Here is a 27147-nt window from a genome sequence, read left to right on the forward strand (position 1 = left end):
TTTAACTAGCCCAAAAGCCTAGAAGAAGCAGGGACCAGCCAAGCAATCTGGAAGGAACCAGCTGAGCCGCCTGAAAGGAACACCTCCTACCTTCCAGCCTGTTGAGCTGCCTGTAGGCTGTGTAGTATGCTCCAGGTTTCCAGATTTTGTGAGCTGTCACCCATGCTGGAGTAGTCATTTCTGGTCCTTTAAATAACCCCTCACATATTCCTGTAAGTAATCACAGTAAAATTCATAGATTTTTACCAAGCTGAACTTCGATGGGATCTATACTCTGGTCTGTCACAGGCTTCCTATTTGGGGTGAATAGATAGTGTATTGACTTCCCAGGAAAATTCTGTCACACACCAATAACCAGTTAGGGAACTCATCATTGGAGAGTCCTATTCTCCTGCTCTCAGCAGTCACTAGTTGCTTGTAGTTCTTTGCCTAGGAGTTGTACACCCTGGGAGATTTTGCCCCTTCTTCATTAACATGTCTATTGATGCTGTTGTTTAGTTTAGGCAGCCATTTCTAAGAGGCAGTCTCACAGCAGACTTCCTAGTCAGCTGGCTCTTACATTTTCTGTCCCATCTTTCAAGATGTTCTTTGAGCCTTCCGTGCAGGATTTGTGTTGTGCATATATCCACCAGGGATTCCCAACCATCTGTTAATCTCTGTATTGTGTCCACTTGTGGTTTTCTGTGATGGTTTTCACTTGCCAAAGCTTCTCTAATGAGGGTGGGATCTACACTTAGCTGTGAATATAAGGATAATATTTAGAATATAGTTAGAAATTATGCTGGTCCAGTAAAGAGTTGGTAGTAGGTTCTTTTCTAAGATTGGTGACCTCACTAACCTGGGGAACTGGTTTTTAATACCAGGAATGATTTCTCTTCTGTTAAGTGGGTCTTAAGTCCAATTAGACAATTGTTGGTTAGTTCCAACATAGAAATGCCATTATTGCCATGCTGGTCATTGTTGTGATCATAGATGTCATGACGAACTACATTTTTTAAAAATGGGCTGTAAGAAGTGTTTGAGGATGGAGAAAAAAAAAAAAATGGAACTTGGAGCATGATCCTAATTAGTCTTAACAATAAAAACCCAGAGACTTCTTACTGCTATGAAATCTCAGACCAAATAGGGGCAAACCTGTCTCTGAATCCTCAGACTGAATGGAAATCCTGTCTCCACCCACCTTATATTCCTGTCTCCACCTCCCTAGTGCTGGGGTTAAAGCCATGCACCACCATGGCTTTGTTTGTCTTTTAGACTGGTTTAATCTCCTGTAGCCCAGGGTGGCCTGATCTTCCTGATCTTCCTGCTTCCTCCTCCCAAGTGCTGAGACTAAAGGTGTGTGCCACTACTGCCTGGCCTCTATGGTTAACTAGTGGCTAGCTCTGCCCTCTGATCTCCAGGCAAGCTTTATTTGTCAGAACATAAGCAAAATACCATACAACAGGAACCTTTGTGCATTGGTAGTAGAAATGTAAAATTGCACAGCCATTGTGGAAGCAATTTGATGGCCCCCGAAAGTTAAGCATAGCATTATCATTTGACCTAGAAAATTCCCCTCCACATAGGGCTGGAGCATAATGGCTGCTCGTTAGGTAAGAGCACTGACTGTACTTGAGGAGGACCCAGGTTCTATTCCCAGCACCCACATGCTGGCTCATAACCATCTGTAATTCCAGTTCCAGGGGATTTGACGCCCTCTTCTGGCCTCTGGACACTGAGCATACATGTAGTATACAAATATACATGCAAAAAAGCAAACAAACAAAAATACCTCTATACATAGCAGAATATTTTTAAAAATTTTAATGTATACACAAATATTTATAGTAGCTTTATTCATAGTAGCCTAAAAGTAGAAAAAAAATGAATATTGAGCAATGAGGCATGGATAAACAAAATGTTATATATCCGTTCAGTGAATATACAATATTTGGAATATTTTCAGCTGTATAAAAGAACAAATTATTGTTATATTCTACAACATGGATGAACCTCAGGAAAAAAATATGTGAAAGAAGCCGCACATTAAGGCCCTGTGTTGTATGATTACATTATTTATTTATTTTTATGATAATTATGTGCTAAACTAGGGTCTTGAACATATTAGATTAGCTCTCTACCACTGGCCCTACCTGTCATCATTTCATCTATATAAAATGTTACTAAGACGCAAATCCATTCAAACACCAATTATTTGCTAGGAAAGGTGGGGAATTGATGTTACCTTTGTCATTCTTTCTTTTTGTTTTTGTTTTTTGAGACAGGGTTTCTCTGTGTAGTTTTGGTGCCTGTCCTAGATCTTGCTCTGTAGACCAGGCTGGCCTCAAACTTATAGAGATCCTCCTGGCATAGAGATCCTCCTGGCTCTGCCACCGGAGTGCTGAGATTAAAGGCGTGCACCACTGCCAGCCAGTTGATGTTAGCTTTTAATAGGTTCAGGGTTTCTGTCAGGGATAAAAATTCACAATATTGTACCAGTTGTACCACATAGCATAATGCCCTAGTATATACTTTAAAATGTTAGATTTTGTTTTATGTGAATTATATTTAAATATAGTGATTTAAATGTTCCATCCCCAGAGCCCACGTAGTGGAAAAAGAACAGACTTCTGCAAGTTGTCCTCTAACCTATACATATGTGCTGTGACACCCGTGTGTGAACACATGCACACAGATAGGCATAAAATAAATGTTTTAAAATTTCAATATTATAAATATCCCCTCCCTCAAAAAATAATTTGTTATCCTTGAAAACCAATAGAGAATTATGTGTCTCCTGTGCCTTTTAGAAAATCCTAAAAGAAAGGTTCTGGATTTTTTTTTTTTTTTTTTGCACCGGAAGAGTCAGAATCATTAAGGAGCTCTCAGCTCAGTGCCAAGGAATGTATTAGAGATGTTAGGCAAACTGAGATGATAAAACCAAATTACCTCCTCCAAGAAAATCCTCTGTAGTTGAGAAGCAGCAGGGAAGTTAGGAAACTAATAGGGAATGGAGTTGAGACTGAGGGGATGTGAGCTTTCTTTTTTTAATGTACAATCCAACAGCAGCTCTCCCTAGATTTTGTTCTAAAATAAGAACATTTTCACACATTTTAATTGCTCTGTGATAACAACAGTGTGAACTCCATCCACAAACATTTATTATCTATTTAGTTTTGCTCTAATTCAGTGTAGCAAGAATTCACCTTATAAGTAGAAGTAGCAATCCATTTAGGAAAAAAAAAGTCCCTTCTCACATTACTAATCATGTTGTACATTTCTATACTAAAGTATTAATAATTAAATGCTCATTTATATTTCTCCATTTTTAGATGATATTTACAGGTTCTTATTCCCAAAGCAGCATTTTCATGAACTAGACCATGACTTAAGAACTGGAATATTAGTGAAGAATGTTTTATTTGATACTGTAGATTTTATACTTTATGTCATGATTTCAGGTAAAACTTGGATGTTTTTGTAAACCGCGATATCACCTAGTACTATGTTTATATGGCTCTTTTTAGGACACATTTTAAAAATGTGTATAACTTTAATAACTATCTAAGTTGTTACAATATTTTCCAGAGTTGGCATTCTTACCATCCTTTATAGTGATGCTACACGACAAAGAGGAATGGATAAAAACATTGGTGAGCAACTCACTAGAGCATATGAAGCCTTCCGACAAGCGTGCATGGATAGGGATTCAGCACGAAGAGAGTTACAGCAAAAGGTGTGTGGTTTGGGATTCGCAAATTGATTGTTTCTCTGGTAAATTGAGGCTGAGAACTGAGAATGTCAGATCGCTGGAAACTATTTGGAGAACTAGGATTACTCAAACACAAAAGTGTAGTAGTGAGTGGACATTGAGATTTTTGTTACCTTTTAAAAACATTTTTGTGTCCTATGGGAAAGGTTGATTTGATTTTAAAGTGATTATGATTAAGAAAGAGAAAACATTGTTTCTCCATGAGTAACTTTTAAATGTCACTATTTCTTTTTTATAAGAAAGAAACAACTATAAAAATCATTTTATGGCTGAAAGACTTTTATCATTGCTTCTCAGTTTTGCATTGTTTCTTTGCATTTTTTATGTTGTCATTTGGGTAACAGGAAGACTCAAGTCTTAACATGTATTGAACTAAATTTGTTATTAATTTACCGTCTTCCATTCTTTATGACAGTTAAAATAGAACGGAAGATGGTAAGTGGTTACAGTGATGTGGCATGAGTTCCTAACCAGAAGATTCATGGGAAAAGATGTGTGAAAGGGTCTGGAGGAATCTGTTCAGTCTTCTGTATACTTCCCTCCAGCTTCCAAGTTGTGTCACGTGTGCAAAACATAAGAAATTCCACATAAGAGTCACAGTTATTTGGGTTTTGTTGTTATTTTTTAATTCAGAGCTGGCTTCATGGATACACTGTGTCATCAGAAGTCCAAACTCAGGGAAAGTAGATCCACCATAAATGTTATTATGCTGTCTAAATAAGCTGACTCAGCAGTTAGTCTTACCACATGGGAATTTTAAAAGCCAGTTTCCCAGATATAAAAGGACCAATTTTGCAAGTAGGCCTGTATGAAAATAACAGCCAAAAGATCTACTAGGAGGAATGTTAGCTTATTCTTCCATTGGCAGTTAGAGGTCGCGGATCTTACAGATTCTTCTGGTTAAAAATTTCCTCAAGGAGCCAGGTGGCAGTGGCATACACCTTTAATCCCAGCACTCAGGAGGCAGAGGCATACAGATCTTCATGAGTTTGAAGTCAGCCTGGTCTACAGAGCGAGACTCAGGACAGGCACCAAAACTATACAGAGAAACCCTGTCTCGAAAAACAAAAACAAAAACAAAAAATTTCCTTGAGAAGCCAGACAGATGGCTCACTGGTTGAAAGTACTTGCCACGAGAGCATGAGGACCAGATTTGATTCCCAGACCCTGTGTAGATGTTGGGTGGCCATAGTGATCTGGCTGTAATTCTAACTCTTGAAAGCCAGATAATCACAATGGACACATTGGCAAGCTCTCAGGTTCATTGAGAGACCCTGCCTGGATGAATAAGGTAGAAAGTAATTGAAGAAACTCAGCATCTACCTCAGGCCTTCATATGCACACACTTGCACATGTGCCCACAAACATGAACATACACACATGCATACCACACATTCAGATACATATGAAAAAAATAGCATTCCATGAAATTTTGAAGTCAAAAGAAATATGCTATCCATTAAATCCTTTGTTCTTTCAGTAAATATAGTATGTCACCTACACAGTTTCTTCCTTTCTAGGTGATCCAGCTACTATTAAACATTTCTATGGATACCTTCCTGAATCCTACAAAAGCCATCTTTATTCTTTGTGAATCTTCTCATAGTTTGCAAAAGAATACTGTTATTGAGTGAACTAAAGATTCTAAATCTTCTCATTTGAAGTGGCCAGGAAGAAGAGGGGCATGATATGACAGGGCCTTCAAAAATGATTTAAATTAGCAAAAAATAAACAAAAACATCCACATTTTCTTCTTCCTACTTTACAATTAGGTTTGTTAAGAGACAACAAACAGTTCTAATTGTGTTCTAGGGTAGCTAAGAACTAGGGAAGATGATGATGAAGTTTTGAGAATACTAAAATAAGTAAAAGTTCAAATAGGTAATAAATAAAATGGTTATTCATGTATAATTTAAAAAACAGAAAAGAGGGTTGCTGGCTATCATCTGACTATTATCAGGCATTACAGAAAAGATCAAGCAGGTAGTGTGTGGCCCAGAGAAAAGGCATCTAATTCTTTCTTTGTGAGTCAGGTCAGCACAATATGAATTCTCAGTTGGACTAGGATTAGGAAGAGCATAGTAAGCTGAGAGAAAGGGGTCACACACACACGTGTGTGTACTTGTGTCTGTGTCTGCTCTGAGTGTTTGCATAAAGCAAGAAGGGAGGGAGTGTTTGGTACGTTGCATGTCCTACAGGGTGGTCCTATGACTTCATCAAGAATGATGAGGTATTACAGGAAAAGAAGTGCAAAGATAACAGCCCATCATGAGGACTATGACTAAGTAGTATGTATTGTACCTTTATTCAGTGAAAAGTTACTAAAGAACTATATGCTTCAGAAAAGTCTTGACACCGACAGAGCCCAGTAAACATACTGAGGACATGTTATATTTGTTCTAAGTACAAGTTATATACAAATATGGCAATCATCTGGTCATACTTTATAAATTCCAATATGTACATTAATGTAAAATTCATGTATTAATAACTGTGTAATATATTAAACTTTTACTAACATATATTGGATAGTAAGTTTATGTACATGTGTTGCACTTTGGTTTATAAAAAGAAAAAAATGAATAGCAATTATTTTAAGAATTCAGAACAAGGGACTGAATTAGCAGTTATGGGTGAACTGAAGAAAAGACCTAAAATTTCTACTCCCCCACCCCCAAACAGCCCTGCCTATCCTGGAACTCACTCTATAGACCACGCTGGCCTCAAACTCAAAAAGATCCTCCTGCTTCTGCCTCCCAAGTGCTGGGATTAAAGGCATGCACCAACACCACCTGGTGACCTAAAATTTCTTAAGGAGATAAAATAGAAAGCAGGTGGCACCTGAATATAGGTCACTTATGAAGATGATGGCAGTGGAATCTAGAATGACTAGTTTAATGCTGATGACTAAAATCAAAGTGATGGAGAACTTAGAGTTTGGTTATGGGGAAATCAGATATATAATTCAGTTCTGATTCTTAGGTTTAGACCTGTGGAACATATGGATGGACCATCTGATGGATAGGTATGACTGCAGTTCTGTAGGCCTACAAGGGGTTCTGTGTTAGAGACTGTGGTGGTTTGAATAAGAATGGCCTCCACAGGCTCATATATTTGAATGCTTAGTCACCAGGGAGTGGCCCTATTTGAAAGGGTTAGAAGGATTAGGGGGATGGCCTTGTTGGAGGAAGTGTGTGTGTGTGGGGGGGGGGGGGACAGAGACAGAGACAGACTTTGAGGTCTCAAGCCCAGAGTCAGTCTCAGTCTTTCTTTCTCTCTCCCCTGCCCTTTGCCCCCGCCCCCTGCCTGTGGATCAGAATAAGTTCTCAGCTGCTTCTCCAGTATCTGCTTCCTGCAGTGATGACAGTGAACTAACCTCTGAAGCTGTAAGCAAGCCCCCAGTTAAATGCTTTCTCTTATGATAGTTGCCATGGTCCTGGTGTCTCTCCATAGTAATAGAACAGTGACTAAGGCAGAGACTTACTAGAGTAAGATTGCGTGGTTTTCCATGGTGTTTCTCAGAATGTTTAGCTTGAAGGAAGATTTCAAGAACAGGACTAGGTTAGGGTAAAAGGAAGAGAAGACAGATTTAGAATGTAGTTGAAGCATTTCAGAGACACAAAGGACCCAGCAAACACCAGGATTTTAAAGAAACATAAAGGAGGGCCCGTTACAGAGACTTAACAACAACAAAAGCAGTCCACAGAGCAAGGAACAAATTAGAGAAGAACAGTAAAGACCCACTGGGAGGGGTCTCAGGAAGGGTAGAGTAGTTAGCACAGTGACCTGGTAAGAGGAGAGCGGGCGGTGGCTTGTGCTTGGCTATGCATAGAGGTTGTTGAAGTTACAGGGTTGTTAGTGGAGAGGGGAACACAGTACACTGAGAGCTGGGGAATAAAGCAGAAAGACCTCAAACTACATGATGCACAAGCTTGTGGAGGCTAAAGAAGTGTTTTCTGTTCTCAGGATGAGTGGCCTCAAGAGAGACAGAGAGCTGAAGACAGGTGGAAAGACTAATGGCTGTCTGTGTTCAGTTCCTTGCACAACAGTTGGCACGGTCCTTTGAAAAAGATTCCTTCAGTTGTACTTACATTATACTCCACCTCAAAAATCTGCAGTGATTTCTATGAATTCAGAAGCCTGCACTGTTGCCTGTCAGTACAGAGACACATTTAGCCCCTAAGAGCTACTTTCCTCTTGCCTTTCTACCCCTAACAGTCTTCCTGCCACACGTTTTCTAAAAATTTCAGATCCTCCTCTTTCCTTAGGCCTTTCCAGCTGCTGTTGCTAAGGTGAGTCTTCCTTCGTGCCTTGGTTTCCTCCATACTGATTGCAGCTCCCTCTTCCGATGCCACCTCCTCAAGGGATCTCTTGACGTCTTAAATTTAAAAGTAGCCTCTGCTGCTCTTCGAGCTCTGCTTGCTTATTTTTTTGGGAAACATGTGCATGTGTTACTTTCACATTATATTAAGGTCTTTTTGCGTGAGTTTTTTTATTGTTCTTGCTATTGTTACTTACTTGTCTACTAACAAAGCAAAGTCCCTATGAGGTATAAGAGGCATGTTTTTGAAAATAAAAACAGCTTAGGTTAGAAACCAACCAGGAATAGAAAACAAATGTTCTCTCAGGACTGGAGGGAACAAGACCAACACAGACACACAGACACACCACACACACACACACACACACACACACACACACACACACACACACGAAGATAAAGGTGGATGTTGGAGGAAGTGATAGAAAAAAAAGAGGGATTGTCATAAAAAAAATTTTTTTCTGTGAAATATAGTGTCAGCTACTAGATAATGTGATTTGAGAGTAAGAAATAAGAAAAAAGTTATATTCAAATTATTTTGAGTTTTTAGTAATAACAATGCATATGTTTGCTGATTATTTTTTAGCAGCTATAGATAATAAGATCTAGAGTTAAGTGGTGTGCTTACACAGTAAGATTCTAATTCAGGATTGAGAGTAAAAGAATTGTAAGCACAAACAGAAGTGATGTAAATTATGTACCCTGAGACATGAGCTGAAACTGCAAAGAAGCTACTAAGAATGAAAAGGTATTTGATGGCTGATGTCGTTTCTAAGAGTGGAAAGACTGTGTTACCAGTTTAGCACATGTTGATGGTTAGAATCCTGTCTGCTCAAGTCATAAAAGTAGGTAGCTGGAATGGGTTGAGGAAATAGAACACTTCCTAAAGTGTTGGTAGGTCTAGTGGGAGTTAGAGACGCTGTGTGAAAGAACCAAAGCTGGGCAACAAGAGAGAATGACCAAAATGTCAGATAATAGCAGTTTTAAAGGAGAGACATACCCTGTGTTTCATGTAGTGGATGGTCCAGAACTGGAAATGATAGGCTAGGATAGTGTTCGTCCTTCTGTTGTCCCACATCCTGCTTCATTGTCCAGTCTTGTGGATCTATGCAATATCACATAAGTTCATCTGAGGTATTTGTATCCTTGGAAAACTATATAATTGTTCTTAGTTTGAAGTGATATGTCAGCTGCTAAAATTGAAATTTATTAGCCATTACATAATCTGTAGTATAATAAAATAGCCATTCTGGATTGGGCTTCATATTTGATCTTGCTTATTATCTTTTTAAACTTAACTTTTCCTGTAACATCTTTTTGGGGAAAATACTATGTACCGTGGATAGCAGAGCTCTGAAATAAGACATAGAGTCTACAATGTGAATTTTCAGTAGTTCGAGGCAAGGGAACCCAAAGAGAAGCTCAAAGGATGCAGTGTCCCCAGTACTGAGATTTTATTAGCGGCAATTGTATGCAAAGATACTGTACAATCATTAAACCATGTTTATAAGGAAATACAATGTTTTGTAAATAGATTACCGGGGGAACAAAGACAAGGAAGCATTGCTAGAAAAATATATGGGAACAGAACAAGCCTTACAGCTTAAGAAATAGCACATTCCCAGACCCTTGAGGTGGAAACATCTGTTGTGCAGTTCATTTCCCTCTTAGTATGCCAAGGGTCAGTGTGCTCTTAGAGGCAAACTGTGTTTCTCAGACAAGGCTGTTGCCTACATGTTTTAGCGTTTTGGAGGTTTTCTTATGTGGTCATTTGTTCTACAAATTACCAAGTCTAACTCACTAATTTTCCGTCTTCTATATTCTTTGAGATGTAATATTGAATTTTTTAGGTAAAGCAAGTTCATTTAGAATCTGTAGTAACAAAATGACATGTTTTCTAACTCCAATAATGAGAAGAGCAAAAGCTTTGAAGTCAAACCTGAGGTTTTAAAAATTGTCTACCACTTCCAAGATTTTCAGTCTTGTTAGTTTGAAGATTGAAGATGTGTCCTTAGAAATACAAAATACTTTATTTTTGTTGATACTGGTAAAGGGAATTGTTGTTTTATTTGTTTAGATAGGGAGATTAAGGAATAGCAGATCAGCTAGGGAAGATTCTCAGCAAGCAGCTGAAAATGGGTCTTTGAAGTAAATAAAGTTAGATTTAGAAATGCAAACAGGGGCTCATCTGCAAAGAGATGACTTTTGATGTGATAAAAGGTGGTGGTAAGTAATGATTATAGAGTAAGAGAAAAAACAGAACCAATGACGGCAGGAACGTGAATGAACCCAACAGCTCTTTATAATGTTGCACTTCAAGATTTGACCTGTTTAGAGACATTCATAATGAGAGGCTACAAAGTTTCAGGCCTACCTTCCCACATGAAAGCATCAAATATATAAAGATGAACCCAAAATAAATTGTAAGAGCTGGAAAAACCAGTGATCTACAGCAACCAAGTTTATGCCTACTAAAGAAAAGTCATATTCAGAATTGCAGGGTGTTTTGTGGCATTTTTCTTGCCTTAGTGCATGCTACATCCTAGCATGGTGTGTTTGGAAGAAAGAGCCCAACTTTTGATTGTCTCCCCCTAATGAAGAAGGAACCTAGCAGAGCTCAATTTTGGTGATATGGTCACACTTAATAGTAAGGAAGGCTGCTAAGTATGTTCTCTAGCATAGTAGCCATATAGCCAGCCAAAACCCTGTGTTTCAGAAAGGAAGAAGGAGAGGAGATAGGGGGAATAACAAGCAGTCCTTACACATCTTTTGGCTATGATGAGGTTACATGCAGAGTTTCAAACACTACACTATTCCATAAAATGTGAAATCGTTTTATTACTCATACCAAGTTGCCTGTCACTGATTTCTGTATTTGTTCTATGAGAAACTAAATATATTTTTAAAAGATTTAAGTAAATTCTCTTGACCATCTTTCCAGAAGAATCAGTAATAAAACATTTGAGTTTTATAAGCTGATTGCCATTTATAAATCATAAATACAGGGTTATAGAAAATGTCCTGTAATGGTCCTCTACTCCTTGTCCCAAGAGTCTTTTCATTATATAACCAGAAGATAGTAATAGTCTCTTTGTTGAAAAGAAATATATGAATAAAATTGGTCTATTCTTCCTTAGTGTTGATTAAAAAGAAAAATTAACAGGCTTACATAGAAAGGAAACAATCTCTCTCCTTAATTCAAAAATTGTTCAGGTGCTATTTTATAACTTGGTTTTTCTATATACTGATAAGAAAGGTAACTGTTGTGTGATATTTAAAGTCATCCAATTTGTTAACCAGGGAGCTTAAAGATCACAAATAAGACTAAATTTGGCTATTTCCTCTTTTTTATCATAGACACTCTGCAATGCTTTCTGATAATTAATATACAATAAGTAATATTTTATAATAGCTAGTACTAACTCATCTGAAGCACAAAAGCACTTTGTTACAGGTACTACTTTTTACAAAATACAACTGTGGGCTGGAGATGTAGCTTAGGTGGTAGAATCGTTTTTCTATCATACATAAGGCACTGGGTTCAGTCCCTAGTAGTTTACAAACAAGGTGTGGTGCATGCCTGTGATCTCAGCTCTTATGAAGTAGAGACCAGGGGATCAGTTCTAGGTTATCCTTAATGGTTTGCAGCAGCCTAGGCTAGAGACCCTGTTTCAAAATATAAATATGACAAGTACTATCACAGGGACTGAAGAGACTACTCAGGAGTTAAGAGCATTTATTGGTCTTGCAGGGAGCCTAGGTTCAGTCCCAGAACCCACATAGCAATTTAGAACTTCTGTAGCTCCAGTTTCAGGGGATTTGACACCTTCTCTGGCCTCTGCAGGTTCTAGGCATGCTTGTGGTACACATACATACATGCAGGCAAAATACTCACAAATATAAAAATAAAAAAATATATTTTAAAGTACTGTTGTTAACTGCTAAGTATATATGTGAATAAGAGCACTAAAAATTTTATAACAAAAAATTACTTTCACTTAAGATGTAAATAACCTCTTTATTAAACACTCTACTTTTTTTCTTTTAGACATCAACACATTCTCTATGTAGAGTAGAGAAAACATTTCATTCTTTTTTTCTGTTGAAGCTACTGGTATTAAAATGATTGCTGGTGGTTTCTACTTTAAGTTTTACTTCTATAGACATTGTCAGTTCTGATCTATAAAATAATGTTCTGTTCCTTATTATCTAAAATATCTGACTTTTTCTCCCAGATTTTAATCCTCAGAAATGTCTTGTCAAAACTTTTAGACATCTCTAAATGTCTTGTGAGGGCCAAGTGTTCATTTTAAAGGTAGCTCCTATTAACTGCATCCTCCATGAATGATAAACACGAGTCCTCACTTGGCTGAAGTTACTGAAGGGCAAAAGACCTGAAATTTTTAAAGCCCTTTTGAAGGCCTTACTCCCATTATTGAGAGGACTCTTTGTAGCTTATTTACCTCCTCAACATGAATTTTGCAGGGACACATTCAAAACATGCCATTCTGCCCCTGCTATCCCCACTCCCAAATTCATGTATGTAGCATATTTTCATTTCCCAAAGGCTTATGCATTAATAACAGCTTTTAAAATCTTAACTTCAAAGTCTTGCTTAAATATCTAAATTAGATATAGATGAAACTCAAGGTATAGTTCATCTTGTAACACATTCCTTACCAGTCATAAGCCTATAAAAATCAAACAAGTTATATGCTTAAAAAATATTATGGCCGGGCGGTGGTGGTGCATGCCTTTAATCCCAGCACTCGGGAGGCAGAGCCAGGCAGATCTCTGTGAGTTCGAGGCTAGCCTGGGCTACCAAGTGAGTTCCAGGAAAGGCACAAAGCTACGCAGGGAAACCCTGTCTCGAAAAACAAAACAAAACAAACAAACAAAAAATATTATTATAGGGAGCTGGAGAGGTAGGTTAGTAGTTAAGAGCACTTGCTGTTTTTTCCAAAGGACCAGAGTTAGACTCCCAGCACCCACACAGCAGCTCATCTTCTGTTTCTCCAGTTCCAGAGGATCCAGTGATTTCTTCTGGCCCTCATGGACACAGCATGCATGTGGTACACAGAAATACATGGCAAGGAAAACACCTTACACATAAAATAATTTTAAAATACTCAATGATAAAACGAGTGTAGGATATACATTCCATTCTAAAGGGAACAACGGGAAAGAAAAAGAGGGTAACAGGTTCTGACTAAATCTAAAACCCAACCGGGCAAAGACTAAATCATGATGCATGAGAATCTTCTTTGAGTCCGTGTCTCATCTTCTATACACCCTAGGGTGGAGGTTGGACCCTCAAGGCTCAAGGCAATCCTGCACCATTTTTCTGTCTACAGATCTCCTGGTTTGGATGACCTGCCATTGATTCTTCCAGGCTAAAGTTACACACTGGACACTTTACCATTCTGGGGTCCGAATGGATCTACCTGACAACTCCACAAAACATTGCCCCTGCAGAGCACTCTAAGGTGACCCAAACCCCATTACCCTAGTGGAGACTCCAGTAGTACAGCTCCCACAATTCTAAATGATATGTAGAGACTTGACTTGTTTTTTGTTTTTTGGTTTTTGTTTTTTGTTTTTTTGTTTTTTTGGTTTTTCAAGACAGGTTTTCTCTGTAGCTTTGGAGCCTGTCCTGGACTAGCTCTGTAGACCAGGCTGGTCTTGAACTCACAGAGATCCACCTGCCTCTGCCTCCCAAGTGCTGGGATTACAGGCGTGTGCCACCACCGCCCGGCTTTGACTTGTTATTTAAGAAGAGATCTAACATTTACAAAGAGGTTAATATATAACAGTGTTTTATATTTGCCATTTCTTTCCATCATCCCAGAAAAAATTAGTTTTGTTTATTTATTTTTGAGATGGGGGGGGGGGTTCTCACTATGTAGCCTTGACTGTCCTGGAACTCATTATGTAGACCAGACTGACCTTGAACTCACAGAGATCTGCCTGCCTCTGCCTCCCCAGTGCTGGGGTTAAAGTCTAAACCACTGTTATCTGGCTTATTTTTATTTCTCATAGAACCTCAGGTCTCAAAGTGTGTGGAGGGAGGGCAAATTGGATTGTAAAATGCAATCGTCAGTGTTCTCTAGAGTAACAGAACTTATAGAATAAATATGTAGAATGACTTACAGGCTTTGGTCTGACTAATCCAACAATGGCTGCCTATGAACAGAAGGTTGAAGAATCCAATAGTTGTTCAGTCTACAAGGGGGGATGTCTCAGCTGATCTTCGGTATATGTCAGAATCCCAAAGAAGGAGGCTCTAATGCCACTGAAGGAGTGGACTTGATAGTGAGGTGAGAGCAAGCAGGCAAAGAGCAAAAGCTTCCTTCTTTCCTGTCCTTTTATAGGCTGCCAGCAAAGGTGTGGCCAAAATTTAGAAATGGAGCTTCCCACCTCAAAAGATCTGGCTAGTTTAAAAGTGTGTCTTCCTACCTCAAAGATCCAGATTAGAAATAGGTCTTCCTACTTCGATTTAAGCAAAAATCACTCACTGATGTGCCTTACATTTTTGTGTTTTGTTACTTACAGATGTAGTCAAGTTGACAACCCAGAATGGCCATCAAAAGTCTACTTGTCAACTTGATGTACAATGATATCTCCTTATGGTCATGCTTAATTTCCAACTGAAAACAATAATCAGGTCATAATTACACCTAATATAACTGTCCCTCGTAAAACCACAAATACATTAAAAATTTAAAGTAGGTGGCAATGTCCCTCAAGGGACATTCTCTTAGCATCTCAAACTTAAATATGTTAACCACTGATATTTTCTTAATTGATGTTATATAACGTAATTGGAAAAACTAAGTAACAAAAACATTAATATCTGTACAAATGCATTCTTTATAAAATATAACAGAACTACTCATTTTTATTATTATCCTCATTTCTACAACTGGTCACATGGCCTTAGCTGGTATTTATAGCTACATTCCTCTACTACCCATTCTGTATTTCCTCCACCCTTGGCAAGAACTTCATCAGGTCTTAGCTCTTTTCCTGGAGGAATGGCCCATATCTTCATTCCCAAAGGGGCTGTTGTAGTTTCCCACTGACTTTAATCACAGGATATGGTAGTACCAAGAGACACCCTAATGGATCTCTACTCCACATAATCTCTATTACCTCCATTGCGGAGAAGCAATCCAATTTCCCCTTGATAATCTGGATCAACCACCTACCTAACACTGTTTATTTTCCTAGCCTGTTGGCTTAAGAGTGTCTGAAGCCGAAAGTGGCCCCGGGGAAGTCTGAGCTTCCTGTTCAATGGAATGTATGTTTGGCTCCTGGCAGGAGCACCCCCCGACTCTGGAACCAAAACTTCAAAACTAGTTTTTCATAGTTTACCACTTACCATACTGAGAAATGGATGACAGTGCTATCAGTGGATTGTAAAATGCATTCCTCAGTGTTCTCTAGAGTAACAGAATTTATAGAATAAATACATAGAATGACTTACAGGCTTTGGTCTTACTAATCCAACAATGGCTGCCTATGAACAGAAGGGTGAAGAATCCAGTAGTTGTTCAGTCCACAAGGGGGGATGTCTCAGCTGATCTTCAGTATATGCCAGAATCCCAAAGAAGGAGGGATTGATAATCTGTCTAACTCATTATATCCTAGATAAGCCCTAGTCTCTAGTGGATGGTGGAATGGGGAGTAATTAAAGTAGTACGCAAAGAATGGTTGAAGAAAGAGCTACATGCTAGCCAAAATATATGATCTTGTATGCTAAAAAAAAAAGTAAAATTGATACTCAGTTTGCTAAAGTTGTATGACATTTTAAAAATAGATTGTGTATAAATTATTAGCTTTTATCTAAACTGCTGTTATTGGTGTAAGTAATATTTATTTTTCTTAATGAACTGTGGCGCTCCCTGCGAGAGCATTTTTATGCAAGCAGAGTTTTCAATAAAGCTTTCATATCCATTAATCTTGGAGCAATTTAAAATGTTTTTAAATTGAGACTATGTTTTACCCACTCAACATTTATTAAATTCCATAGTGAAAATCATTGGAAAAAAATCTATAGTATTTTTCAGAATATTGAGATTAATTCTTGAACATGAGAAGAAATAACATTTGACCATTGTAGAATATTATAGATGGCTTAATATAGGAAGTAAATGTCTTGAGAAATAGAAAAATTAAAGCATCCAGTATCTGCAATAGGAAAAAAATTCAATTAACAGAACTCTATCTTAATATTTATGAAACTTATGAAAACTTGAACAGCTGTATGTCCAAAAATTATTGAAAATATGGTATCTTAGTTTTGAAGAGGACAGGCTGAAATTTTTTCTTAATAAAAGAACAAGTATTTTATTTAATTTTTTAGATTTTTTTATGTATATTAATGCTTTGCCTACATATATGCCTATGCATCATACTCATGCCCAATGCCTGCAGAGACCAGAAGAGGGCATTAGATCCCCAGAACTAGTGATATAGTTGGCTGTGAACTGCCATGTGAATGCTGGGAACCTAACCCAAGCCCTCTGCAAGAGCAGCATTTGCTATGAACTGCTGAGCCAGCTATTCAGCATCAGAATAATTCTTAAGATGGGGTTTTTGCTTTATTAATGATACTCTGGTGTATGCTTGAATAACCCTTCTTGATAAATTGACATATATAATATACATTTGATCTACATCATACTGTTTTGCTGTTGAACACTAAGAATACTCAACCCTTTATGACACAAGTACCTATATACCTGTTTACTTCTTAGATTATGATAGACCACTTGTTTTGCTAGTCTTTGGAATTAGAAGGAGTGTCAAGTACACAGAAGCCAGAGTCATCTTAGCCAGATGGTGTTTGATACAGATGGATGGTTAGTTGTCATGCAGATCTCCTAGTTGGTAACTTGTTGCTGCCATCTGACTCAAAGACTCATTCGCACACACTGGCTGTCAAAAGCATCTTCTCTTCTGTCTGTTTTAGCTGTCATGTCTGTGCTCTGTACAGAAGTGTTGACAAGACATTACTGTTGTACATTTTCAATGTGGTTGTTAGGGAGTTTTCTGTTTGCAGGGTCTTTGATAGTACTGGAATGCACTTGCTTTGTAATTGTATATTTTAAAATACTGTGACTGTGCATCAATTTTCTGATCCTTTAAAAAGATTTCATGCTATTTATTTATTCATAATCATTTGGTTCTTTATATATAAGTAAACTTGCTTTACTTGGTTTTTAAGCATCAAAAGCAAGGTCATTATCCCTCTGTTCCCTCAGGTCATTCTTAAAGGCATATATATTTCTCAGATATTTCATTAATGATTTAATTAGCTTGTTACTCAATTAATAAATACTGAGCACCTCAGTATATACCAGACACTGTGTGGTATTAGAGATTACAGTAACAAATAGTCTCTGCCCATCAGACATGTAGACAGACTAGAATACTCTAGCTACCATAACTACATGAAAGTCCAGGACATGCTCTTCTGTTTGTCCAGCTACACTTTCAGTATAGATATCATCTGATTTAAGAAATAGTTCAAGATTTCTATGTGAAATAGCCATTGATATATTAACTTTCCCAGTTATTGAATACATTATTTGTTATAAACAGATGTGCTGAAGTGTGTCTCCAAGCTGAAGAGGAGAAGATGAAAATTAATTGGCAGAAGTGTTCTGAGTTGGTTCCAAATGAACATACATGGTCTTTTGGTTTCTTCACTGAAATTGGGGGTGGGGGAGCATAATGGATGAAGAATGGACTGAGACTTGAATAATTTAGACATTTATTCTCAGCCTATCTCTAATTTGCTAGTTCTTGCCACTTGCTCACTGAACAGCAGTAGGCTATATATACCTATCAAGATATAGTGAAAAATAGGTAATTATTGAAATTACTTATTGATACTTATGAAGAATTAGAGTTCTTTGAAATAAAAATGTTATAAATGAATAAAGTGCTTAGGGAAGACCTTAATATATTGCTGATTCTTTCACCTCAGGAAGTGTATGTAGCCCAGATAATTTTAAGGTATTATGAATTAATTGTAATGTTGGCATCCTTTCTGTAGTCAGTTTACCACACTCATTCCAGCAGCTTGGATGCCAGTGTGTGTAAGACTAAGATGTCTTAGTCTGGGAAGTGTGGCTCAGTGTTTGACTTGAGTATCTAGGGTTCAGTATCTAGGGCTTGAATTCTCTAAGGCTGAGACTCATCATTGATTCTTTCTTCTGCTTATAATAATCAGCATATGTTTAACTTCATTTGTGGGGTTGGGTGGGGGAATGTCAAGTTATGTAAGAGTTATGCCAGTGGGGTTACTTACCTGCTGTCAGTTATTCATGTTTGCAGTGTCCTGTGTATAAAAGTACATATTTTATTTGGGTGTGTTATTTTTCTATAATTTCTTAAATTTGTATTTGAGACGTAAGGAACAGATCTTTATTTATAAAGAACTTTAAGCTTCGTTGGGATCTGAAAATAATACAAGTTCATTAATTGTGAACTTTTGATTTAGTCATTTAAAAAAATCAAACATCTAGTATATACCAAAGGTTGCTATAATTATTAGGTCCCTTTTCATATTTTAAGAAATTTATATTTAGGCATTTGTTCCTCCAGTGGTAGAAACCAGCAAAGTCTTTCATACTATGCTTTCTTAATATAGCTTTTAAGAATGTACTAATTAGGTAATTGTGATACAACATTTCCAGGTTTTTCTTGAAGGTTGGCACATCTATATATCTATATTCCTAATACATATGTCATTTTCATTGTTGTTTTCATAGCCAATATAATACAATAGCAAGATGGGTGGAACAAAAATATAAGGAGATTATGCCACTTACAATTTATAAATAATATTTTTATATAATAAAAATCAACCCTCGTGCTTGTTTCTGGCCACTATACTTTTAGAATTTACATTTGTTTTTCATAATCTTTACTTCTAGCTACTTTCATAGTTTTGTACTTTAAAAATTAATAACAGTGTTTATTGCAAAGACATATAATTTTGTTTTAAGACTGGTATGTTTGTTAAAACGTAACTTTAATGCAGCATCTACTTAACCATTCATGCTTTTTTTTATTTATAAGTATTAAATTTCAAATTACAATATGTTTGTCTTTACTGAAAGACCAAGAAAACATAGTGCCAATCTCTTGACTGAAATCTTTAACTAAGATAATTTTTAAAAGTTGTATAGTGTTCTGATTGTTTTAAGTCACTGATGATCACAAGTAAATCCCTGGAGCCAGTCCGTAACTCATGAGTAGACTTTTCAGTTACCTGGACTTCAGGCAGCTCCTGTGCTTATTAATAGACAGTAAATGCATCTGTCAGTGAGCATCAGGCTAACTGGGGTTTGGTTTTGTTTTTTCTTGTCTTCAGACTGAGAACTATGAACAAAGAATACGCGAGCAACAAGAACAGCTGTCATTTCAACAAACTCTTATTGACAAGCTAAAATCACAGCTACTTCTTGTGGATTCTGGTCGAGGTATTTCTTTCTTTCTTCCTTTTTTAATGTGTTTCTGGAAACACTTTAGAGAAAAGGTAAAATTTGAGTTTTTCTATTTTTTGTTTTTTTATTCTGATATAAGAAGCATGGTATAGCTATACATTATGTTTATTTAATTGAAACTTGTAGGACATGGGGAAGTGGACACTCATGCATTCTACAGACTGAAAATCTGTGCCTTTGAGATGAAGCTAGAAGCCCTGAGAGTCTATTGTAAGACAGTTTGTGTAAGTGCTAGAGGGCGCACATACATTGTACATCACAGTAAACATCTAGAGATGAAAAGTCAGAGGAAGTGTCTAGCTTCCAGATAAACGGTGAGAAGCTCTGGGCCCTTTCCAGTCCCTGTGTCTGTCTCCCTTTAAATGTCCTTTCAGTAAACCAGTAATCCAAAAGTAAGTAATCCAAAAAGGTACAGTGTCCAAAAGTTAAGTTACAATGAACAACTCTGTAGCCAAGAAAAGCAGAGATAATAGTTAACTTACCAACAGGAAATATGTTCATGATATGCAGCAAAGTAAAGAAAGTAAGGTACAAAGTAAATACAATGTATTTCATGTGGACAGAAAAACATCGTTTGAGTTGTTTGAGTTTATATGTAGAAAAGAAAAACATAAAATATAAACTACAATGTTAATAAGAACAGTTCACAAGTGATGAAAATTGATAGCTTTTTTGTTTAATAATTTTTAAAAATCTGTATTTATTTATGGGTGTTTTGCGTGCTTTGTGTCTATACCATGTGTACCTGGTACCCACCAAGACCAGAAGAGGGTATTGGATCTCCTGGAGCTGAAGTTAATAGATGGTCATGAGCCACCATGGCAGTTCTAGTAATCACACCCATGTCCTCTAGAATAGCAGCAATACTCTCTACCACTGAGCCATCTCTCCAGCCTTCAGCTCCTTTTTGTCATAACTACATCTCCTAATTTTCTATAAGCAGGAGTTTTTTTCAGGTATAATTATCTTAAACAAGAAATGCATACCTAAAAAGTGATGTATAAAAGTTTAATTGGCCTGGGAGTGTAGCTAGGGTGGAACACTTAGCTAGTGCATCCCGAGCACTATTCCCCTCCTCCAAAAAGAAAGCCCTAAGAGTTTAACTGCTGATAAAGTAAAATGTAAAAACCATAATTAATTCTAGTCTTCTGAATTCTGTATATTTTACCATTGACTCATGGGAAAAGAAATGCTTAGTGGGAAGGAAAAACTCTAAATGGGCACCTTGCCAAGGTAAATATTTTATAAATATTGAATATTATAAAACTAGAGCTTATAATTTATTCTTTTGAAATTACTGTGATTTGTTTTTGTTTGATTGTTTTTGTATATTTGGTTGGTTGGTTTGTTGGGGGTTTTTTTTGTTTGTTTGTTTAGGTTTTTCGAGACAGGGTTTCTCTGTAGCTTTGGAGCCTGTCCTGGAACTAGCTGTAGACCAGGCTGGCCTCAAACTCACAGAGATCCACCTGCTTCTGCCTCCCGAGTGCTGGGATTACAGGCGTGCACCACCACTGCCTGGCAGGTTTGTTGTTTGGTTGTGGGTTTTTTGAGACAAGGTTTCTCTGTGTAGTCCTGGCTGTCCTGAAACTCATTGTGTTGACCAGGCTTGCCTCAAACTGAGATTTGTCTGCCTCTCTGCCTTCCTAGTACTGGGATTAAAGGTGTGTGCCACCATGCCTAGGTTCGTTTTTATTATATTTTTCCAGAGCTTTCTACTGATGTACAAGTGTTTTGTCTTGCAGATAACAGTTACGGCTATGTTCCTTTGCTTGAAGACAGTGAGAGAAGGAAGAATAATTTGAATCTTGATGAACCACAAGATAAAGTAAGAACACTGAGGGATAAGCAGTCAAAGGTAGGAAATATTGTCAGACTCATTCTTAAGAGAGTTAGGCGTCGCAGACTTACAAATTATTTATCTGTATGCTCTCACAGTTTGAGTGGGTAGAGCATGGGAAGAAAGTAGATAATATGTATATATATTTTTTTGCCCCTAACATTGCTTCTGCAGAAACGAACACTTAAATGCTGATATACAATATATCTTCCTCATCTCATCTTTCTTAGGCAATGACCTGCCACTGAAATCTTTTTTTTAAGAAAAAATTTTAAATTTACTTTACATGTATGTGTGTGTGCACCATATGCATGCAGTGCCTTCAGTGGTCAAAAGAAGTATCAGATCTCCTGGAACTAATTATAGACAGTTGTGAGCCACCATGTGGGTGCTGGGAACTAAACCCAGGTTCACTGTAAAAACGGTAGTCCTCTTAACCACTGAGCTATCTCTCTCTAGCCCCTATTTTATTATTTTTAATAATGTATATTTGGGTATCTATATGTGGATATATGCACATGTGTGCAGATACCCTTAGAGGCCAGACGCATTAAATCTTTTTGATCTGTAGTTATGGTTGCTTGTGAGCTATATGAAGAAGGTGCTAGGAACCATACTCAAGTCCTCTGCAAGATTAGTGCATAAGGGCCAGGCGGTGGTGGCGCACGCCTTTAATCACAGCACTCGGGAGGCAGAGCCTGGCGGATCTCTGTGAGTTCGAGGCCAGCCTGGTCTACAGAGTGAGATCCAGGACAGGCACCAAAACTACACAGAGAGACCCTGTCTCGAAAAAACAAAAAAACAAACAAATAAAAAATAGTACATAGTATTTACTGATGAGCCATTTCTCTCCAGTCCCTTGCCACTAGAATTATAAACAAAGTTGTGTATCTGCAAACATGGCATATCCATCTCAATATAACTACTTATATTTAAAATAAAGCTTAAGCTTCATATTTCCTAGTGTTTTTTAAAGATTTGTTTGTTTGTCTGCATGTTAGTATGCTCTTTGTGTGTATGGGTGCATGTGCCTGTTACACATTCACAAAAGCTAGAAGAGAGTACCAAGTATCCTCAATATTACTCTCTGCTACTAGTAAGTTCTGTTTGTGTGTTTTATGTGTCTGAGTGGTTTGCCTGCATGCCTTTGTATACACCACATGCGTGCTGGGTACCCGTGGAAGTCAGAAGAGACCATCAGGTTCCCTGAACTAGAGTTAAGGATGGTTGTGAACCACTGTGTGGGTCCTCAGAATCAAACTTGGGTCCTCTGAAAGAGCTCACCACTGAGCCATCTCCCCAGTCCCAAAGCTGGGGGTCTTTCCCTGAATCTGGGGCTTGCATTTTCTGCTAGGCTGGAAGCCAGAAAGACTCAGCAGTCCTACCTCCACCTCCCTTAGTGCTGGGTTGCGGTGGACACTTGAGAGCTAGGATCAGAACTCCAGTCCTCGTGACTGCACACAACACTCTGCTGAGCCATCTCTCCAGGCTCCCTAGAGGTTCCCCATCGCCCTCATGTCAGAAGCGTTTAATGAAGTGAAATTTTAACAAAGTAATTACAACTTTAAACTGAGGTAGATGGTAAGACAAATGATCCTCGATTTAAATCATTTTCTATTTGTTTTTCCTTCAACTTCCTTTGCTTGGCTAGCCTATTTCCAAAGGAATAATAATACTGCACCAAAATTATACTGTATTCCAGACCATGGAAAAGACCTAAAGAAATAAGCTCTGGGTAAGGAGTAAATATAAACTCAGTGATTTGCCATCGTGATCCTTGTTAATACAAGAGAGATTTATGTGATAGCCATATTTTAATTCTTGAATAGCTCATGAATTTCATTTTCTTGTACTATTACCTTTGATGGAAATAAAATTAGACTATTTTAAATTTCTCTTTTTATGTATCTCAATCCAATGGACTAGTGAACACTTAATATATAAACAAGAAATCTATTCTTCTTTATATTCATATTCATATTTATATTTATTTTTCTTTTCAAAATGTTTCTAATTGAAATGAATTACATCACTTGCCCCTCCTTTTCCTCCTCAAGCCTCTCCTCACTGCCCTCCCTTGAACCACTCTCATGAGCCCCTTTCTCAGGCTGATAGCTTTTTCCTTGATTACTAGTATATATAGTATGTATATATAGTGTATATGTATATATATATTCCTTGATTTTATTTATATACATATATGTATATACATGTAATATGTGTGTGCATATACATGCATACACAACTTGCTGAACCATTTTCATTTTCTGTGTGTATATAGTTTCAGAGCTGACCATTCTGAGTTAGACAGCCAATAACAGGGCTCATCCCTGAGAGGCTAATGATCCCTCTTTCATCAGTCATTAGTTGCCTATAGTTCTTTGTCTAGGGGTGAGACCACAGAATTTTCCTTCACAAGTTAGCATGTCCATTGATACTGCAGTTGTCCTGGTCTTGTTTATGCAGCCATTTCTAGGAGAGAAGTTCTCCACATGATACAGTTTTTCCACCCCTCTTCCTTTATGTTCCCCAGAGATGCAGGAATAATGGTGTAGAGGTATCCATCAGGACTGGTCTCCCCACTATCTGTTGATCTCTGCTCTGTGTCCAGTTGTGGTTTTCTGTGATGGCTTCCATCTGCAGTAGAGAGAAGCTTCTTTGATTTGGGGTGATACCTACACAGTTATCTGTGGGTATAAGTAGCAATAGTAGATTATTTTATAAGGTCCATGACCTCACTAGCCCCAGGAAGCTGGCTGGATTTCCAGTACCAGGCATGATTTCCCTCCTGTTGAGTGGGCCTGAGTCCTGTTGATTGCCACTGACATGTGAGTGCCACTTACTGCGCCTTTGTGTGTATCTTGCCATGCTGGTGTTTGTCGTGGTTCATAGTATTACAGCTGTTTAATTGCTTCCCTCCCTTGGCATCTTGTACAGTATGTTCTGGAACCAGGGAAGTGAGACCACAGGAGAGAGGCTTTCAGGTCAGATCCAGCTCTAGTCATCCAGGTCCTATGTCCTAAGTGTGAGCTGTCTTCAACCTACCTTCAACTCCTGAGATAGAACCAAGGGCTTCATCTATATTGTTTGGGGAGTCACTTGGACTATCCTGACCAACCTTTCAAAAGGAGGGTTTCTTTTTTTGGTTGGATCCCCCCTCCCTGTTATTCTTTTTCCCATTTCATATTACCTGTATTCTGCTACCTACTGCCCCTCCCTCCAACATACAATGATTCCTTTGTATTTTTAGTTTCTGTGGTTACTCCCTTCTGAGGATTTGGAGCTAGGAACCAAAGATGAGAGAGAACATGTAGTGTTTGTCTTTCTGGGTCTGAGTGATCTCACTCAATATAATCTTTTCTAGGTCTTTACATTTACCTGAAAAGCTCATGATTTCATTTTTCTTACATATGAACAGTATTCCATTGTGTATATGTACCATGTTTTCATTACCCATGTTTTTGTTGAAGATTATTTAGGTTGTTTCCATTTTCTGGCTTTTGTGAATAGGACAGCCATGAACATACCTGACCAAGTATCTGTGGAGTGGGATGTCAGGTCCTTTTGGATATGTTGCAAGGAGTGATATATGGTAGATTTATTTTTAGTTCTTTGAGAATTCTTCATACCAGTTTCCAGAATGGCTGCACCAATTTGTACTCCTGCCAACAGTGAATAGGAGTTCTTCTTTCTCTACAACTTCACCAGCATTTGTTGTTAGTTGTTTTATTGATCTTAGCTGCTCTGACTGGGGAAGATAAAATCTCAAAGTAATTTTAATTTGCATTTCCCTGATTGCCAAGGATAACAAAATCCTTTTGAGGTATTTCTTAGCCATTATTATTTCTTCTAGTAGAAACTGTTTAGCCGGGCGGTGGTGGCGCACGCCTTTAATCCCAGCACTCGGGAGACAGAGCCAGGCGGATCTCTGTGAGTTTGAGGCCAGCCTGGTAACAGAGCAAGATCCAGGATAGGCACCAAAACTACACAGAGAAACCCTGTCTTGAAAAACCAAAGAAGAAGAAGAAAAGGAGGAGGAAGAGGAGGAGGAGGAGGAGGAGGAGGGGGAAGAGAAACTGAAACTGTTTAGATCACTAGTCCATTTCCCATTGAGCCATTTGTTCCCATGACTTTTTTTTTTTTTTTTTCAGATCTTTGTATATTCTTGATTTAATCTTCTGGCAGATGTGTTCTGGCAAGGATTCTCTCCTATTCTGTGGATTTCTTGTCATGCTTGATTGTCGTCTTAGCTGTGCAGAAGATTTTTAACTTTTATGAGGTCCCAGTTGTCAGTTGGCCTTAATTCCTGGGCAAGTGGAATCCTATTCAGAAAGTCCTTTCCTACACTTGTATCTTGTAGGCTACCACCTATGCTTTCTTCTAGCAGTTTTCGTGTTTCAGGTGTCAAATTTGAGGTCTTTGATCTACTTCGATTTTTTTTCCAGTTTGATAGATAGAGGTCTAATTTCACTCTTCCTCTGCATGTGGACATCAGTTTTCCCCAGCACCACTTGTTAAAGATACTGTCTTTTCTTGAATGATTTTCACTTTTTGTCAAATATCATCAGATGGCTGTAGTTATGAATACTCCAGTTTGGGTCTCTGTTTAGTCTGCTGGTTTCCATGTCTGTTTATGTGCCAGTATCATAATGCTTTTATTACTATAGCTCTATATTGTGGGGTTTTTTTTTAATTTCTTTATTTATTGTGTGTACACACACCAGAAGAGGGCACCAGATCTCATTACAGATGGCTGTGAGCCACCATGTAGTTGCTGGGAATTGAACTCAGGACCTCTGGATGAACAGCCAGTAGTCTTAACCTCTGAGCCATCTCTCTAACCCCTCTATATTGTGTTTTTAAGGATAACTTAGATTTATTACATATTTGAGAGCTGGCTATATATCCAGTGTAAAATAATTAATCCTAACTTAGAGAAAATACTGGCTAATTAAGCAATTGAAATTAAAATATTTTGCATTTGCATATGTATTGATCTGTGCTTAATAAGTTATCATTAAATTCAGATATTTTAGATAATATAGATGAGAAATGATTTCCTAGGAATAGAACTTTGGAATATTTTGTTATATTAGTTTTTTCCCCCCAAAATGAAAGCAGTCCACAGTTGCTAGTTTGTAAATGTACACATCTGCATGATGAGACTAGGACAGCATAGAGAAATGGATAAGCTATACCTGAAGGTATACTGTAATATGTTGATAGTATTTGAATAAAACTTATCTATTTCTAGAAGTTACACTCCTAATCAGTCGGCCTTGTAAGTTAACAGAAATGATTTTAACCATTAAGAGAAGGATTTACTTCTAGCCACCTAGAGTCCTTTTGTCCTTATGTCTGACAGATGGCTTGAAGAGTTGTTATCTGTCAACTGTTTCTGTTAGATGTGCTCGAGGGGGAGGCTGTTGGACACTCTGGCAGATTACACTTGTGTCACTGCCTCGAAAAATGAAACATGAAGCGAAGGAATTAGAGCTATACTGCGGGGGAGGGGCGGGGAGGAAGACCTTTTTGGAAAGTTTGACTTAAGAAACTTAAAATTGGGTTAGAGTTTAGCTCTGTGGTTGAGTGCTTGCCTGGCATGCACTCCAGTGCTCAACCAGTCACTCAGCCAATCAATTAAAAATAGTGTTTGTGGTTCAGCCAGTGTTCATGCTATTCCTATAAAGAGTGTGCAGAAGTCCTTTTTCTTCTAAAA

General features: G+C 37.8%; 1 protein-coding gene across 8 annotated transcripts in view; it reads left to right on the forward strand.

Annotated features, from left to right (window-relative positions):
- Positions 1 to 27147, forward strand: part of Tank (TRAF family member associated NFKB activator) — a 67031-nt gene that overhangs the window by 17398 nt on the left and 22486 nt on the right. For 7 of the 8 annotated variants that reach the window (XM_036184887.1, XM_036184893.1, XM_036184890.1 and 4 more), the window contains 3 exons: positions 3568 to 3715; positions 19459 to 19567; positions 21334 to 21446. In XM_036184887.1, the coding sequence (XP_036040780.1) occupies positions 3617 to 3715; positions 19459 to 19567; positions 21334 to 21446 (321 nt within the window). In that variant the 5' untranslated portion in view covers positions 3568 to 3616. The remainder of the gene's footprint in view (positions 1 to 3567; positions 3716 to 19458; positions 19568 to 21333; positions 21447 to 27147) is intronic. The other variant, XM_036184889.1, reaches the window with a different exon arrangement.

Source organism: Onychomys torridus, chromosome 4 (genome assembly GCF_903995425.1).
Source record: "Onychomys torridus chromosome 4, mOncTor1.1, whole genome shotgun sequence".
NCBI classification, from domain to species: Eukaryota; Metazoa; Chordata; class Mammalia; order Rodentia; family Cricetidae; genus Onychomys; species Onychomys torridus.